The 19,221-nt window shown below is 40.6% G+C and overlaps 1 protein-coding gene across 1 annotated transcript in view; it reads right to left on the reverse strand.

Moving 5' to 3' along the window:
• The window catches only part of KCNAB1 (potassium voltage-gated channel subfamily A regulatory beta subunit 1), a 201,960-nt gene that overhangs the window by 82,548 nt on the left and 100,191 nt on the right, over nt 1–19,221 (reverse strand). The window contains exon 2 of the mRNA XM_089508985.1: nt 3,691–3,734. Within this exon, the coding sequence (XP_089365111.1) occupies nt 3,691–3,734 (44 nt within the window). The remainder of the gene's footprint in view (nt 1–3,690; nt 3,735–19,221) is intronic.

The following is a 19,221-nucleotide window of genomic DNA, read 5'->3' on the forward strand; positions in this document are numbered from 1 at the left end:
TTATAAAAGAAATGTATGATTTATAAATTTATACCTCCTCTGTGATGCCCCTGAAATATCCCTGTTTCTCTTTCACCTCCTCTACTTTCCCCCTTTCATTGCTGCAAACTGAGTGGAAAGTGTAAAAGTAGTTTGCACTCACTTAACTCAGCAGGGGGAGAGGAGGGGGGGGGGGAGAGAAATCTTGCCCCTCCCAGTAGGGTCAGACAAACGCAAACTGCTGCAGTATCTCTCATCTTGTATGTTTTCCCTCATTAATAACTTTTGCCATTTTGACCACACTCTGGTTGCTTGGAACAAAAGTCCCAGTTTGCACCTGTGAAATGTTGGAGGGCATGCAGCAGCTAATGGCTCATGGACTGTCAGTTATCCATGGAATATAACTTTAAACAGCACTGGGTTAAGTGTTTTCTATCAGCAGTTGCTATGGACAAAAATGCTATAAAGCTAGTTCTTAGGAAAGTTGATAGTTGGAAGATTTGGGGGGCTGTATTCTAAAAAGCAGTAGCTTTCCAGGCTCTGCATGTAAATGATGCAACATAACTATTTGATATGATGGTTTACATAGGTTGCCTGGTGCCAGCTAAGCACTCAGTAACAGCACTATTCCAAAGAGGCACTGAAATTTCCCACTATGTGTTCTGCTTAGGCCTATGTTAGCTGTAGCCCAAACAATCAAAGTGGATGACTCAGGATCTGTGGGTGGAGAACATGATAAGAGCAGTTCATATCCTAAGCTTCTTTGGAATGATTAATAAATTGGGCATTTCCTTCTTCGAACAAGAAATGTAGCAGGCTGTTTCCAAATATCAGATAGTTGCAGACTGTTTTATGTTGTTACAAAAATGCCTCTGGCTTTAAATATTAAATATAAATATTTGACACTGTCAATTGGTTGCTACTTAAAGGGAACTCAGAAAGCAGTTAAATGTATTAACAGAGTGTAAAAGGGTGAAAGACTGGTGCAGAAAAGGAAAGTAGCACATTCACATTTATATCCTCCTTGCTGATGCATCCTTTCTCTGCATTTCCTACTGCTGGACCAATAGATCTTTTTTTGGATGGTTATTTTTAGTAACTGTATGGCAAAGAGCCATTTGTTTCATTTTCAAAGCTTATATTAAGCAAAATAGGCCTCATCATTTATGCAGCAATATTAAATAAATACAAACCTTTTAAAAAAACTAAAAAAAAAACCCACCTTAAACCCGTAAAATTCTAAAATCCTTAGATGCTTAAAATGAAAGTCTACAGAAGGGCTGGAGAAAATGTGCCTCCCTTGTCCTCCTCTATTCTAAATTGAGGGGAAATTGCTTCCAAAAGGTCAACTGATGCTCCCAAAGGCTTACAGGAGTTGTGGATTAATATCCCACTTTTCTCCCATATAGGACCCAGAGCTTGGACTGCAGTATCCAGAACCCACCCCTAGCTAGCATGGCTGGGGATTTGGGCTGTTGTAGTTAAAAAAAACCTTTCCAAGCCATGCTTTGGACTACTGGGATTTCTGTCCATATCTTTCTTGACTGACATATTTGACCAAGGCATATACATTTTCAATTCCCCGAGTCTACTAACATCAAGCATTTTTTAAAAGTTATAATTGCAATCTTCTTAGATGTATTATATTTTTATTGAAATTATAATTATTATTTCCATTTCCATATAAGTTATTATATGCAGATTTAAGCTAACTTACATCTTCTTTTTTCTCCTACTTGTGTACCGCAGCAGAGTTCTGCATAACAAATTCCTCTTATCAGCCCCATGACTTAATATGTTGCTGCAATAACACCCTCCACGGCCATTCTGTGGCTGGTAGAAAAAACAAAGAGGTTGCAATTGAAGAAGCATTTGCTTATGGGAACATAGATGTTTCTCCAATACTCTCTGTTTTCCAGCGGCAATGGAATGGCCATTGGAGGCCATTGGCGCTATCACAGTGATACAGTGAATCCTTTCAGGGACATATTTGGTCACTGCAGAGGAAGGAAGAGCAGACCAACTTCCATATTTTTTGTGTGTGCACATTCACACTCACCCTGTGTATGCAAACACACACACACACACACATTTTAGGGAATTCAAATATCTGAATGGAATGTGATATATGAGTGATGTATGCATGCACACATACCACTAGAAATATGAATTCATTGAAATTTCTCCCTGAATGTTGGTTTTCAGATCAAGGAATTCACACTAGCAGTGTTCTACTAAGATATTTTCCCAAAGGGATAAAATCAGGTGAAAATGGGTAGTGATTTGCTAGAGTTTTACCAGGTATATAGAACTAACTCAGGCCTGTGCTTTGTCAAATGGCTTTCTCCTCTTAAAATACTGTATAGGTTCATTGTAAGGATAACAACTGGCCATCATGTGCAATTACCTGCCCTGGGATTTTTAATGAATGGAATATCATTTAACTAAATGAAGTCTTTGTGGGGAAATCATTATACATTATTCTTTTAGTGTGTTGTAATCTGCACAGAGAACTTACATAATTGGGCACATTAAAACTATAATGAATAAGCAATCAGTAAAAATGGGAGCAAATATGTTCTCATTATTCCTGTAGGCTTTTGGATATCTCTCCTCATATCAACAAATTGATACATTTTGTTCTCCTTGGGATTAATCCAATTTCAGGATGTACAAAGCCTTGAGAACTGTCATATTTGATTATTAGTTTGGCACTCTCGTTTGTGGATCCCACAGTGTTGAAAAGCTTATGTTTCATAGCAACACAGGTACGTAGAAGCTGTGCCAGATTCCACACAATCAAGTATTTTATAAACAAGTGCACAGTCTTAGATGGAATGAATAAATTGTGACTGAGTGAATGATGCAGACAGAATGCATGACTAAGTGGCCATGCATGTCACTGGGATTTTTTGAAATGGCAAATGAAACTACCCTTCCTGCTTCACCCAAAATAGTTACATGGAATTATAAAGCCCAAACCTCTTCTGAAAAGAACATTTCAGAAAGTTTCATATCTATCCCATGTATATGTACTGCACAATAATATTATTTTTAAATTAATGAAGGTATATCTAGAATAAAATGTACCCCACATGATTTGCAGTGCAAATCACACTGCTGCAGTAGGATGAAGTTAATCTGTGACCTCAAGTCAACTCTGACTCATGGCAACTCTATCATACGTTTTTCTTGTAAGATTTCTTCAGAGGAGGTTTGCCATTGCCTTCTTCTGAAGCCAAGAGAGTGTGACCTCCCAAAGTTCACCCCAGTGGACTTTGTTACCCCAAAAGATGTAGGAGCTCCCACCTACTGTGTTACCATCTCCTTTAAATGTTGGAGTTATTGCTTAGCTCAAGGAGGCTTATGAGAAGCTGGGTAACTTAAGGATCATTTCCTCTATGTTTTCACTTGGTGCCTGAACAACAGCAGAGTTGCCATCAATTGGGCCTCCAGGAGGAAAATGTTCTAAAAACTGGGGTGCCACTAAAGGAGGCAGTAAGAACTGGATGCAACATAGATATGGCTTCATATAAAAGGAGGTCAAATAAATGCATATGTCATGTATTCATACCAAACAAACAGCTCTTTGAGACCAAAGAAAACATACTTTGAATCTCATGTTTATCAGCTAAAGTGAACAAAACAATGCAAAATAAACTTGGTTAATATATCTCCCTCACCTTTCCATAAAGAATATATAATACTTACCTAGTCCCAGACATGAAACTCTTAATCCAGATTTCCCAAGGTTTCTAGAATTAAAAAATAAGAACACAATTAGTATCAAGTACCAGCATGCCACTGGGTGCCCTTGGGCAAGTTATATTCAGCCTCAGAGGAAATCAAAGGCAACCCCAACCTCTGAACAAATCTTGCCAAGAAAACCCTTATGACAGAGCCACCTTAGGGTCACCATAAGTCAGAAACAATGTGAAGGCACACATCAATAACAAACCAAACTGTTATCAAAACTTGTTATCAGATTTATCTGTGTGCCCATAGTACTGCATGGCAATCATATACATGTTTACCACATATTCTTTGCACATATATTGGAAAGCTGTGATTAGTTAGATATATGCATTCCAAGATTATGTATAATGTGTGACTGTGTGACAATATGCAGGGTCATCATACATCACAATCTGCACACACATTTCAGAGAGAGAGAGGGAGAGAGAGATGGCACTTAGTCACTAACTGCATTTATATGCCACCTGCTAAAAAGTTTTCTTGGTAGCTTAGAAAAAACTATAACTATACTGTATTAACAACAATTCCATCAGGTACTGAACTTTTGTATCCCTAGCAGACCCCAGCCCTACCCAATTTTGTAGGGCTGGTTTTAAAGTGATTTTCCATCTCAAAATGGTCCAAAATTCCCTCCAAACCACTTGTAAATATGGTAGTTTAACTTCCCCACTCTCCACGACCCCCCAGCACCATTTTTCAACCCAAACTCAGTAAAATAATGGTGACTGGAAGTGTAATATCATTTTCAGCATGCCTGGATGCATCAGTGAAGCCTACCAGGGGCAAAAATTGTCCATTGGGGCTTAGGTAGTTGCCCATCCTGGTTTAAATTCTTGTTGGAGGGTGGGAGGGCTTATACGAGTATTCATTATATGCTTCCATAATAACAGCTACTAAATGGTCTTGGACAGAAGGACAGGATGAGATAAAAGGTTTAACTCTCTATACACTGAGGTCCTGATTCTGATCTTTCTGAAGCTTCTTGTCATTTTTAAACACACACACATTTATTTATTTTATTTCAAGGATTTATATCTCACTTTTCTCCTACAATGGGATCCAAGACAGGTTACAATAATTTAAAAGGACAGAAGTAAAAACATTGATTACAAAAGTTAAAAAATAATTAAATATTATTAATATTAAAACATAAATTAAAACACATAGTTAGAACCACTTAAAACCATAAAACATTTACCACACACAGCACAACAGAAGTAAAATGCATCCACCAAATTTGTAGAATTTATAACATTTTCTTTTCTGCACAACGACTCCCAGAATCTCCCAGCCACCATGGCCACTGACTGGGGAATACTTACAATTGTAGTCTAAAGCAGTAACTTTTTTGATCTCTAAAATACTGTAACATCTACTTTGGCTTAAGAGTGAAACCTTCCTCCTGCAGGGTTTTGAGCCCACCTTTTTTAATGTCAACATTTTGATACCATTTTGAGAAACAGAAGGGTCTCCTGGTCAAGTAGTTTTTAAAAATTATTCGAAGTAGGACCTTGATGTCCGAAGTGTTAAAGACTTATCAGAAAGCAGTATTGCCCCTGCGCCTTCAGTGTCTGTACATAAAAGAATACTGGAATGTGTTGGCTAGCCAAAGGAGAATTATACAGCTCCATTTGTTCAGATGATGTTGTAATTTGGCATGCCACTGCACAGATTTGTTGAGTGAGACACTTTCAGCAAAGATATATTATCTCTTGTTACAAGACAAGCTATTCAAGAAGTAACATTTTGTAGTGGGAATAAAAATAAAGTGGATATATTTAGAGGTGTGTGTCGTGAAGTGTGGAGTGTGACATATCTTCCTTTTAAGCTGTCCCTGCCATCGTTTAGCATTACTGTAGTAACACTGATGCAAGAATTTGTGCAGTACTTGCAACAAAATGTATTCACTGGCTGATCAAGATATACAGATAGATCATAATAGCAAACAGAGATACATCATAATAGCAAATAAGGAATACATTTTTTTAAAAAATGAAGTTACACAGTGGCAATTTTTCTTCTTTTCTATTGTACTCTGGATGCAGGACTGAATCTGATACAGTGGATGCTAGTAGCACTGGCTGGTGACTTCAGTGTCAGATGGGCAAGTGAATGCACTCTGAATTTTACTTTGAACCTTTAAGGAGCTACCCAAAGTACTGACACAATTCCCCAAATATGTCCAGCTTCGTAGAAGGTACATTTATTGTTTGGACTAAAGCCCACAGTGGATTCACTACTCCACTGATGCGCTGGCAGTGGAATTCTGGGAGTTTTGATGCAACAAAATGTCCCTGACATTTGCAATGTCTGCATTTAGAGCTTTGAAAGTTAGGACCAGTGGTTTAAAGTGATTCTGAATGCAACATGGCAATCAGTATTTTCATGTTAGAATGAGCACAAGTCCTGCTTTATAGAGTAAGGAGATTCTTCCACTTAAAGGGTTATCTGTTCCAAGTGTGGTACAAAGAGAAAGAACAGGAAGGTGGGAAAATAGGGGCTATGAAGTTATCTAGCGACAGTTAACACCTGGTCTCAGGAAGATGGGCATGCCCATAGATCACCAAAGCGCAGTCTTTCCTAATTGCTTCATGTGCATCTATACATAACACAAAGAGCTGATTAAAAAGCAAACTAACAACACTTCTCCCAAGTCTGTCCTGGATCCCAGATGGATGCAGTTAATCACTCTACACACACACACACACACACACTAAACAGAACTGAAAAATATGGCATAAGCAAAATGTTTCAGCTTCTGCTTATGTGATATTTTGCTAATGTTATATAATTTTGGTTCTCTTTGTTAATTGCTTCCATAAATATATACAAAGTGCAATTGTGCATACTTTACTAAGATTTCTGCCCTGTTAGCATACCCTACACCCCTCCCACTGAATATGGGGCTTCATAATTAATATCTAGCATTGAGCATGTTTAGAGAGGTCAAAATAACCTATGAGAACTAAAAGGTTACATGTGTAACTTTAGGATTCATGTGGACCTAAAGTAAGCAATAAATGAGTTAGCTGATCACTCCATTCCACCACAGGATCTTTGCATTTCATCCCACAGTGGAGGCAAAGTAGTCAGAGGCCATACCCATTATGTCACCTCATGTTGTATTCCTATTCACTCTTTCTGTCTGACCATCCAGGGATTGTCTCAAATCTAATAAATATTTTTGACACTGTGTGACCATCAATGCCTTTGTTATATTGGGTGGTAACATCAAGCACCCCTTGAGGATATTAATATCCATCCTGGCCATAGCCATTTTGTTCACTTGATCCTGTGGGCACAGATAAGAGCTCTGTTTCCAGACCAGGGCTCCGTTTCATGCTCTCTCTCTCTCTATGTAATCCTCAGACATTGCTGGAGCCACTCTTCATTTTCTGTGGACCTCTTTCAGGATGATCACCCTCTTTAACTCCCAGTCCCTCTCTATCCCACCTTCCACACCTTTCCTTCTGATAGCCATGTATAAAGTTGCATTGGATTTTGTACGCTTGTGTGTTCGCATGTGCATTTCTAAGTAAAATTCTTCTATTCACTGAAAATGGAGTGCTCTCTGTGGATAGCACTAGTATACACAGGTGAAAAGATCCCTAATGTTACCCTTCTCTTGCAGGTGTCCTTTTGAGCTGTAATTTCCTCCAAATTTCAAGAAGATGCTGACACTGCTTTGGGAATCCCCCAACATTCCTCCCACCATTTAGGGTAACACTGTCTTTTGTCTTTTTTTGGAGGGAGGGTTAATGTATTTTCATTTCCTCCTTTCAGTGATGCATAGGCTATTACCCTATTTAATATTAGTGTAACTTGGTGGTGATGGTCAGATTCAGACAGCAATTTAACTACTGCATTCTGTACCAGCTGACTTTTCTGGGCACTTTTCAAAGGCAAGGTAACAGGAAAAACCTAGTCTAAGTGTATGTGTAATGTGGTCAGATCTCTGTCAATGTGTGAGAAATTACTCATCAAATCATAGAATTACAAAAGCAAGAAAAGAGCATGATCTGTAATACTAAGAAACATGTCATACTAAACATGGATGTTAGCTCAAAGTGATCACTGGAGTACATAATCGCAACTGAATTACATCTTTTGGAACAAACACTTAAATGATCAGTTTCACTAATAGCAGCTCCCCAATCCATTTTGCTTAATCCAAAATTATAATTTGCTGATAATCTATCCATTTCATTTAAGAATTCTTCAGTACCTCTAACCTTTTAACAATTACTTGGAACATTTATGAGAGAGTCACTAACATTAAAGCAGTTCTTGTCCCACATGACTTAATTTTATTGGAACTCAACTTAGTGGCCCACAGAGCTTAGGCAATGGGCAAAGAATGACACAGGTAAGTTGAATGCCAGTGTTTTAATAAACACATGAGTACCATAGGTAGGCTGTTTATTACAAACACAGGGATCTTGAGTGTGAGCAGAGATTTTTGTAAGAACAAGGAAAGGAAATTCTGTCTAGTATTGTTCTTCAACCTCTCTGTATGGTAAAAACTGGGGAAATCAGAATGTCATATCTAAGAATCACCTCTTTCCTGCCCCCCCTGCTATACAATGGTTGGTGGGAGGAGGGCTGAAGGAATAGCCAAGCAAAAGTCTTATCCATTGCCAGCTACCATACCTGGTGCTGTGTGATCTTCCTCACTCAGCTCCTTTCAGCTGCCAGTTATTTAATCACCCACAACTAATTTTATTTATATAGATTTTATACTCCTTTTTGGCCCTCTTAAAATACACACAACAGTTTACAGAACTGAACAAAACTGAGCAAACATCATAAAAACAAATTTTAAAACTAAGGTCTTAGAATCAAAAAGGGGAGAAAAAGACATTAAAAGATCAGAGAAGTTTTCAGTACCCACCTCAGTGGGAACAGTCTCTGCTTTGATATGGAATCTGATCACTGGGGTTTTGACACAGAAAGGCCCACATTTCTACCAATTAAATGGCTTTATTTACAAATCAGTAGTAAAGCAATGGAGGACAGCACTGGAGTATAGTAATAAAGTACTGGAGGACGCAGGAGGTTCTTGGTTCAATCTCTGGCATCTCCAGGCAGGAATAGGGGCCTACCTGAAATCCTGGACAGCTGTTTTCAAGCAATGCCAACAATATATGGCTAGAGGGATTAATGATCTGAGACAGTATATGGCAGCTTTCTAGGTTCCTATAGTTTCTGCACTGTTAAAAGATATAACAGAGCCTCCCAAGATCATCTCAAGCTACAGGCAGATTCATAGGGGAGGATGTAGTCTTTTAGATATTCTTGCTGTTAATTATTTGTCATTCATGTAAATATTTGGAACTGAATAACATTAAATCAAAACTTTGGTTCACCTAGTCCACTATTCTTTTTCCTGACTGGCAAAAGTTCTCTAGGGGCTCAAGTCCTGACATGCTTTTGACTGGTGACTGAATCTGGGACCTTCTGTATGGAAAGTATTTGTTTTGGTGCCGTTCTCTCATACGAGCCAGAATGTATTCTTCTCAACAATTATGTTACATTTTCCTAAGTAATGTAGTTGGTTCCACTTCTCAGAATAGCCCCCCCTCCCAGTAATTCTGGAGCAGAGTAGACTCTTCAGATGCCCTGTGGTTTCCTCTGTGTTGGTTGACCTCCACTGCGTGGTTCTGCCACCCACATTCTGTTTCCTTCTGCTGAGATGAGCAGGTTTCTAGTGAGACAACAGTATGTGGGAAAGGAGCATGAGTAACTGAAGTGGCCCAGATTAGAACATGGGCTGGAATCCTGTTGGGGTGTTGTACACTAGTAAGTGAACTTGTATCTGTGCGAAATAAAATGGCAAAGATGCACAATGTCCACATCCAATAAAGGGCTGCTTTTACATAACTACATAGGAGAGTCAGCAAAGAGACTGATGTGCAAGGGGAATGGAGTGAATTAGGACCAATGTGCATCAATGTTCTTGATGTGCATTGGGCCCGAATGTGTATCAGGCACTCTTGCCAGTGTCCTGTTATGCATCTTCACAATTCAATAACTGGGTTGCTTAGCAACTCTGCTACTTAGTTAACTGCACACAAATTTACGTTGAGGAAAAGGTCATATAAGATCCTTGACCATGGTCTATAATCAATGACTATGCTTTAACAGCTACAGACGAGGAAGTGATGGAAAAAGCTTCATCTGCTGATTTCTCTCCACAACACAGACTGTTGAAAGAGACTGAGCGAAGCAGAGGGAGCCAGAGGAGAATCTTCTGGCATAATGCCTCTATGCTTTTAAAAGAATAGGATCTGATTCTGTATTAGCAGATGGCAACCCTGTTTGTTTTAAAAATAAAATAAAAACAACAGTGGTTTTTTTCATGAGGCAGACTGCTAATTACACCAACAAGCAAAGTCCATGGATGTTTGTTCTGTGACTGTCATACTTCCTTAAAAGAAAAAGAAAGATGGACTTAGGACCTTGGAATCCCACAAATCATCTTGTATGTAATAGCTTTTTATGTAATGCCATCTTGTAACCCACTATATATACTTTGTGTATATACCTAATCACACACATATGTATGTCTGCATGCACACACACACCTACCTTGTTATATACTAGATCAGTGGTACTCAAACTTTTTACCCTTGGGACCCCCCTTTACATCTACAAGCACACATTGCTCTCTCCCTCTCTACACAGTACAGTATATGAATAAAAATATTGTGTTTATTTAGTATGTGTATTGTCATTTGCATATTCATGTATATTCATATTTTAACGTTATATAAGGAATTAACATTTTTCAAATTAGAACAGTTTTATTTAGGTAAATTCAATATTTAACTCAACCCATGTACTAATTTCACACATTAAAAAGTTTCATTGTGAGTTCCTGCATGACAGGGGTTGGACTGAATGGCTCTTGTGGTCTCTTTCAACTTTATGATTCCATGATTCTATTATTTTAATGGTAAATATAAAGGCATTGTCCTGCTCAAAACGAATTCTGTCCCCTGTAAATTTTTCTTTCAGTCCCCAAATTTCTAGCATTGCAGAGAGTGAGACACTGTAAATTGTTCATACCTGGAATTTTTCTATTTGCTATGTTCATAGCTCCTTGGTCATTTAACCTGTCCTTTTTCTTCAGATGCCTAGAAAATGGCCAAGATTCTAGATCAGCTTAGAATCTCAGCCATCACTTAGGCATCTGAAGATAAGATAGGCAAAGTTACCAAGAGCACAACAAATAAAAAAAGTTCTAGGTGTGAGCAGTTTTCAGTATTTCATTGAAAAGGAAAAAGGAATGTGAGCTCAGCAAATAGAAGAGTTCTAGGTACTTATCTAAGTAGTGGCTCCTGGCCCAGTTCCTCCAGCCCAGTCTTATCTGCAAATGGTGGGGGCCTGTTCTCCTATTGATCTGTATGTAGCAGACTGGCGTTTCCACCCCCTCCCACTAGCTATCTCTGGTGCGACATTCAGAAGTTGGCCCTGTTGCAACTCCACCTCATACTAGAGATTGATTGTAGGAAGGGATGCAAATATCAGTCTGCTGTATCCTGATCAATAGGAGAACAGATCCCATCATTCCAAGTGGCTGTTGCCCAATGAGAAACTTTTATGATATTGATGTATTCCCTAAGAGCCAGCATGGTGTAGAGATTTGAGTGTTGGACTAAGACACTGGGACTCCAAAGTTCAAATTCCCATTCAGCCATAGAAATATCTTGTTCACCTTGGGCAGGTCACACTTTCTCATCCTCAGAGGATGGCAAGGGCAAACCCACTCTGGACAAATTCTGACAAGAAACCCTCATGATAGGTTCTCTTTAGGGTAACCATAACTTGTAAATTACTTGAAGGCACTCAACAACAACAACAACAACAACAATCTACACTATTTCCATGATTGTCCAGGGATTATAAATATGAATCAGTTCCAGATGCATAACTTCAGGTTATGCATTCATAAGGGTCATTGTGAAATCCAGCCTGTATGTTTAAATACTCACCTGAAGTTTTAAGTCACTATGATGCTAGAAATGTTAGCACTTATCTCCCTAGCCAGAAATGCTTCTTTTAAGAACCTTGTCAAGATGGAGGAAAATCCACTTTTATACCTGACACTGTAGTTTCCTTAAGGCAATTTGGTTAGGAGAGATTTTAAAACTACAAATTCAAACCCAGAGCGACTGTGAACTCTGGAGACAGAACTGCTCCCTCCCTTAGTTTGTATTCCTCATCAATTACCAAGGGCAATAAATATTAAATAATAAAATATTTGAAGCACTTCAGTACAGAATGACTACAGCTGTCTGGATAACTTAGAAATAGAGATGTAATATATCTGTCAAGAGATATCAAGGGGGGTCTCATGGGATCGTTCAGAGCTCTATACTGCTTTTGTGAAATGTTTCATTCATTTCAGCAAGCTTATTAGGGAACTCATATTCACTTTGCCTTTTAAAACATTTATGGATCATGTTTGTGAGGTGCTTTTTGTTAATCCCACATCAATAATCGGAGAGCTAAACTTTAATTCATTATTTCTGACAGGATGTAAATATATCAGAATAAAGGACTATATGTTGTAGTATCCTCCAAGTATGTTCCTGTTAGATATATTCCATACAATCCAACTGGCCATGCTAGCTGGGGGATTCTGGGAATCATAGTTAAAAAAAGTATCCCCCCCCCAATCACATCAACTCCTTTGATGTATGGTCAAAAGTCACAGACAGAATAGGGAAACTAGTGAGGAAATACAACCTCCAAATGGTTTACAAACCAACCAAGAAAATCCAGCAAATGCTGTGCTTAGCGAAGGACAATAGAGACCCTTTCACGACCGCAGGAGTTTACCGGATACCATGCAGCTGCGGACAAGTCTACATAGGGACGGCCAAATGCAGTGTTCAAACACAAATCAAGGAACACAAGAGACACTGCAGACTGGGTCAGCCAGAAAAATCAGCAGTAGCAGAATATGTTATAAACCATCCTGGGCATAAAATGATGTTTGAAAAGTCTGGACTATGCCAACAACTATCAGGTAAGAATGCAAAGGGAAGCCATTGAAATCCACCAACACCTGGACAACTTCAACAGGAAAGAAGAAACCCTTAAAGCAGTCTTGGATGACACCAATTATCTTGATCCATTTCAAACTGGCTTCAGGTCAGGATACGGAGTCAAGACCACCATGGTCACCTTGGTCGATGATCTCTGTCTGTGCATTGAGAGGGGAAGTGTGGCCCTGTTGGTGCTCTTGGACCTCTCAGCAGCCTTTGATACCATAGACCATGGTATCCTTCTGGAACGCCTAAGAGGGTTAGGAATCAGGAGCACTGCTTTGCAGTGGTTCCAGTCCTATCTCTTGGGTAGGTTCCAGATGGTGTCACTTGGGGACAGATGTTCGGCCAAGAAGGAGCTCAAATCGGGTGTCCCTCAAGGAGCGATCCTGTCTCCAATGCTATTCAACATTTACATGAAGCCGCTAGGTGAGATCATCTGGAGTCATGGGGCAGGGTGTTATCTGTACGCTGAAGACACCCAAATTTACTACTCCATGTCTTGGACTGCTTCAGTGACCAAGGATGGCATCTCCTCTCTGAATGACTGTCTGAGGTCAGTAATGGATTGGATGAGGGAAAATAGGCTTAAACTGAATCCAAATAAAATGGAGGTAGTCGCTGTAGGCAATCCTAATCTGGGAATGGTGATAAGCTCTCCAGTTCTGGGCGGGGTCACACTTCCCCTAAAGGACTGTGTTCATAGCTTGGGGGTACTCCTGGACTCATCGCTTCAGCTGTCATCTCAGGTGGATGCGACGGCCAGGAGTGCCTGTTATCAGCTTCGGCTGATACGCCAGCTACTATCCTTCCTGGAATGGGAAAACCGAGAAACGGTTGTACATTCACTGGTAACCTCTCGTTTCGATTTCTGCAATGTGCTCTACATGGGGCAACCCTCATGTCTTGTTCGGAAGCTGCAACTGGTTCAAAATATGGCAGCCAGATTGGATACAGGGAGTTCTAAATTTGATCCTATTACACCGATCTTAAAATCCCTACACTGGCTGCCTATTAGCTTCCGGGCACAGTATAAGGTGTTGGTCATTACCTACAAAGCCCTACATGGCTTGGGTCCAGCTTACGTGAGGCAACGCCTCCTCCCATACAATCCTTCCCGCACTCTCAGGTCCTCTGGGAAGAACCTCTTGCAGTCTAAGAAAACCAGACTGGTAACGACTACCCAGAGGACGTTTTCTGTTGCCGCTCCAAAAATCTGGAATGACCTGCCAGAGGAGATCCACCACATAACATCTTTGGAGGCCTTTAAGAAGGCAATAAAAATGGATCTCTTCCGGTAGGCATTCCCTAACCTCCTTGGAATGTTTACTCTCCAGTTGCATAGCCGTTCCCACCGGACTGTGATCGTGATTGATTTTATTGGGAGCATTTTATTGGGAATTGTTGTTTTAATGTTATTTTAGGATGGGAGGGAGTTTTAGGGTATTTTTGCTATGTTTTTACTTGTGACTTGCTGTGTAGCATTTTTATTGTTCTTTTGTTTGTTGTTACCTTCCTCGATCCAATACAGGGAGAGGCGGGATACAAATAAATAAATAAATAAATAAATATAAATATAAAGTGAACAAAGCTTGGCTATCAGTCCTGAAGAATAGCAAAATGAGGACTCAGCAAATGCAAATGAGAAACTACCCAGGGTCAGGGCCTTTCCCAGCAGACAATGATCACTAATTAAGCAGACACTAATCTTCTTTGCATATCCTCTCACCCTGAGGCCTAGCCATCAACAACAGAACAATACACAGATTAACATGGAGATCACTCCTCCCTACCCAGGGTCACACAATATGTGTGTGTGTGTATATGTGTGTGTACACACACACACACCTCTCTTCCATGCCAGCCTTTTCTAAAGATGCCAGCTACAGATGCAGGTGAAACGTCAGGAATCAACTCTTCTAGAACATGGCCACATAGCCCAAAAAACCACAAAAGACTATAGATGTCAGCCATGAAAGCCTTTGACTTTTTATATACTGCTTAAAATTTTAAAACCAACCAAGTAGTATTGGAGTTATACTGTCCATAAAATACATCAAATGAGAACTCAGGTCCTATATTCTCTGAGAAAACAATAATTAATTTCCGATGTCACAAAAAGCACTTGCAAGTCAAACCTAGCTATATCAACCCAATTTCTCCACTCCACATTTAAGTGCACTGATTCCTGTTCATAGGAAGTTCATTTAGATACTTAGTCCAAAGCATGTTTTTTGACAAGTTAATCAGTTTGAGGGGGAAGCCCTATGTTTCAGTGTAAACACAATACTGAACTATCTAGCCAACATTTGCATGGGTGGGAAGAGTAAAAAACGTTCTCTTTGGGGTTGTAGCTTTTAAAAAGACTGGATGTAGCACATGGAAGGGGGTTGTTGTTCATCTAACCAGAAACTAGCCTTAAAGTTGAAAAGAGAGGTATCCAACTCAGGAAAAACATTGTTTGTTCATATATACGAAGTAGCAGATTAATACTACATAGTGAGACTCAGCTGTTTATTGAATTCTAGATTTCATTCTCTGTATTTGGATGAAGGTTGTCAAATCTTTAACTAAAACACTGTGATATGTGGGCAGAATTCTTAGGCAAAGGGACATATGTTAAGGAAAAAGCAACATGGGACATACAGTGATTGAAATAAAACATGTATGTGAGAGTCAGGATGACTCATCAGAAGCAATTAAGAACCACACAGGTGTAGAAGGTAATGGAATTAACAAGTCCTGAATGCCAAGGACAGAAATGTAAAGTGGATAATTGAACACACCTGAAAATTGTCAAGTGGTCAAGGCTGAGATGATGAAATCATTAATTCTGGGTAGAAACAAGTGAACCAATGAGAATGGATGTACACGCCCACTGGGTGGATACTGACAAGAGTGGGTGGTATTATCCAAGGACTATAATAATGGCTATGAATCCTAATGTATTTTGTGGGTAGTAGTTGGGTAATAGTGGATAGTAGTGAGGAGTATTGTTATATTGGAGTTGTGTTGGATAGTTTTGGAGCTGTATATAGTAGAATAAAGTAGATCTTTTATATAAGACTACTGAGTTGTCTGGTGCCTTGGGTGAAGATACAAGAGCCAGCTGGATCCTGAAGAAGTGGGAAGACTTCTGTGGAAGCAAGAGTGAGAAGGCTTGGAGAGTTTGTCAGGGTCTTCAGCCTATTCTCTGTAACTCTGATGCTTTTGAAGCAAAGCTTTAACCACTGACCAAAACTGGTCAGCGCCGGTGCGAAACAAGGTGGTGAGTTCGAGCCAGAGGTGAAGAGCTACAACTCCCATCATCCCTGACAACATAAACTGAGAATGTATCCATAGTTGGAGACAGAGAATGGAGTTTCAGAGGTTTCAGATGGGATTGGAGATGAAGCCTAATAGATTTCACAGAGATAGATCCTGTAGGCTTCACTACCAATGGCTCAGAAGCAAGAGTACAAAAAATTGCACGTAGTTATAATAGAGGTGAACATCAAAGAGCTTAAATACTCCATATATATTTCCACCATATGGGGAGCATATTGCCAGGTGGTATTAATGTTGTTCATCTTGTTTTAGTGTACAGAGACAAAATCTCTCCCACTGTTTGTTTGTCTTTATAACTGCACAATCCACTTGCTTATAAATAATTTGAACAAGAGCCCAGATCAGACTGTGATTATCTCCTATATTCACTTGAAGATTTCTTTAATAATATTAATAATAATAATATTTATTTATATTCCGCCCCAAGATGCAATTGGGGTGACTTACAAAGAATTTAAAAAAACATGTATTCCAAAACCCTCAAACCCCCCTCTTAAAATACAATTAAACAATGTAAGAGTTTTAAAAAAAATACATAAAAATAAAATAAATTTATATATATATATATATATATATATATATATATATAACTATAGACCATGACTAAAGTGCAGTCAGAGATCTTAGAGTTCTTCTGATAGCCAGAGAAACTATTCGGGAAAGGCCTGTTGGAAGAGATCCATCTTTATAGCTTTTTAAAAGCTGTTTAGGGTGGTAATTTGACAGATCTCATCTGGCAGACCATTCCACAATCTGGGTGCGACAGCTGAGAAAGTCCTTTGGGAGGTTGTGGACAGCCTTGTTTTATAAGGCTGTAGCAAATTCCTTCCTGAGGCTCTAAGTGTGTGGGGAGGGTTATATGGAAGGAGACGGTCCCGAAGATAGGTTGGACCCAAGCCATTTAGGGCTTTAAAGGTGATAACCAACACCTTGTACTGAGCCCAGAAACTAATGGGAAACCAGTGAAGTGATTTTAAGATTGGTGTTATATGGTCTCTTCTGGATGTACCAGAGACCAGCCTGGCTGCCATGTTTTGAACTAATTGAAGTTTCTGGACTAAGCATGAGGGTAGCCCCATGTAGAGTGCATTACAGAAATCAAGGCATGAGGTCACCAGCACAGGTACTACGGTCTCAAGGTCCCTGACTTCCAGGAAAGGGCGCAGCTAGCGTATCAGCCGAAGCTGATAAAAGGCACTCCTGACCATCGCATTCACCTGGTTTGTCATGTGAAGCGATGGATCTAGGAGCGCCCCCAGACTGTGAACACAAAAGTAAAAGTAATTGAAAATCTATGTTCAGTTTTGGGAGAAAAAGCCCCCAAAGTGCACACACTAAAGAGGAGGATCACTGCATATAGAAATGTGGAGGAGAGTCAACTCCCCTTTTCTGAACAACTTCTACTCAGGAGTGGGAGTCCCCTAGGTTCAGAAAGAATGGGCAAAAAGTGGCCCATGGGCTGTGTGTTTCTCCACCTCTGCCTTAGCCAGTGAGAAACAAATTTTCTCTTTGCCACTCAAAGGCCACATGCAACAACGGATAACCTTTCGGACTACATACACATTCCTCCTCTACCTTCAGACATCCTTCTCTTCTGCATGCATGCTGAGATCTCTCCCTGCCTGTTGTTTTATTCTGGGAACACCTCTTCTCAAGGCCCATGGAGGGCAGTGTACAATTTGTATAAGGAAGAAGATAGGCAGGGTTTATTGTCTCTTCATGCCACATTTAAGTTACACTCCACACACCAGACCAAACAGCTGTTGGGTAGGCTGAATTGTGAACAGTTATAATGGGGACAAAACGATATGGGGAGTCATCATTGCTTGTTGCTCTCCCGCTCATGATCATACTTTTTGCTGCCTTGAGTTTGAGTCTAGAAAAAAGGCATGATATAAACAAAAAGAATGCTACTTGCTGCTTAGCGTGCACGCATGTGTGTCAGAGAGAAAAATGGTAGAAATTTGCTGATCATTACAGGCTCAGTGGAAGGCTTCCACAGACTACTCTGTGTGCCCTCCAAAATGGCTTTGCATGCCCAAGAGGGCACACATGCCATAGGTTTGCCACCATGAGCACAGGGGAAGCATTCTGGTGAAAAAAGGTTGGGTAATTTTTCTTTTCAGGGATGGGGCATTGGGTATGACTGCTTCAGGGCCTCTGGATAGTCAGTGTGCCCCCCCCCCCCCCCATATATCCTATAGTTGTCCACTCTTGCTTTAATATCATGCTGCTTTCCACCATTCTGTTTAAGGTTGCATCTGCACTGCAGAAACAATCCAAGTTGACACTGCTTTAACTGCCATGGTTCAATGGTATGGGATTGTGGAATTTGTAGTTTTGTGAGATGTTTAGCTTTCTTTGTCAGAGACCTCTTGTGCTACAACAAACTACAAATCCTAGGAGTCCACAGCATTGAGCCATGGCAGTTAAATTGGTGTCAACCTCTATTATTTCTGCAGCATCGATGCAGCCATAGGTGAGTTACAGACCGCCGAAAAGCGGCGGCCTGTACCCGCCCCTTTCCCCGGGGTATCGGGACCTCAGCGGTCAGAACGGCAGCCACTGAGGCCCCGATCCGCCACTTTCTAGGCCGCGGGGAAGCAGCAAAAGGCCACTTCCCCGCAGCCTGGAAAGGGGTGTCCTTGGGGCTTCAAGCCCCAAGGACACCCCGCGGCGGCGAGGAGGAGGAGAAAGGGGCCGCTTGGCCCCTTTCTCCCTTGCGTTGCTGGGCGCAGCCGTCTGAAGGCTGCGCCCAGCGACGCAAAGCAGTGCCGCAAACCAGGAAGGAGCTCCGAAACGGAGCTCCTTCCTGCTCCGCGCAAAGGGCGCACTAAGCGCCCTCGCATGGAGTGACGACATCACGTCTGCGCCGCCCCGTATAGAGGCGGTGCGGTCGTGACGTCGTCATGGCGGCCCTCATGTAGATGGGGCGCCGCCATTTTGTACGGACTCAGTCCGTACTAGGGTTAGGGGGGTGCGGAAGCACCGCACCTTCCTAACCCTAGTACGGACTGACTCCGTACTAAAAGGCCCGTCTGTAATGGGCCTTGGTCACTATTCAGTCTTATGACTCAAAATCTTGTTCACTATTTAGAGATATTTG

The sequence above is a fragment of the Sceloporus occidentalis genome, unplaced genomic scaffold, assembly GCF_023333645.1.
Source record: "Sceloporus occidentalis isolate IW3139 unplaced genomic scaffold, rSceOcc1.0.p SCAF_2, whole genome shotgun sequence".
NCBI classification, from domain to species: Eukaryota; Metazoa; Chordata; class Lepidosauria; order Squamata; family Phrynosomatidae; genus Sceloporus; species Sceloporus occidentalis.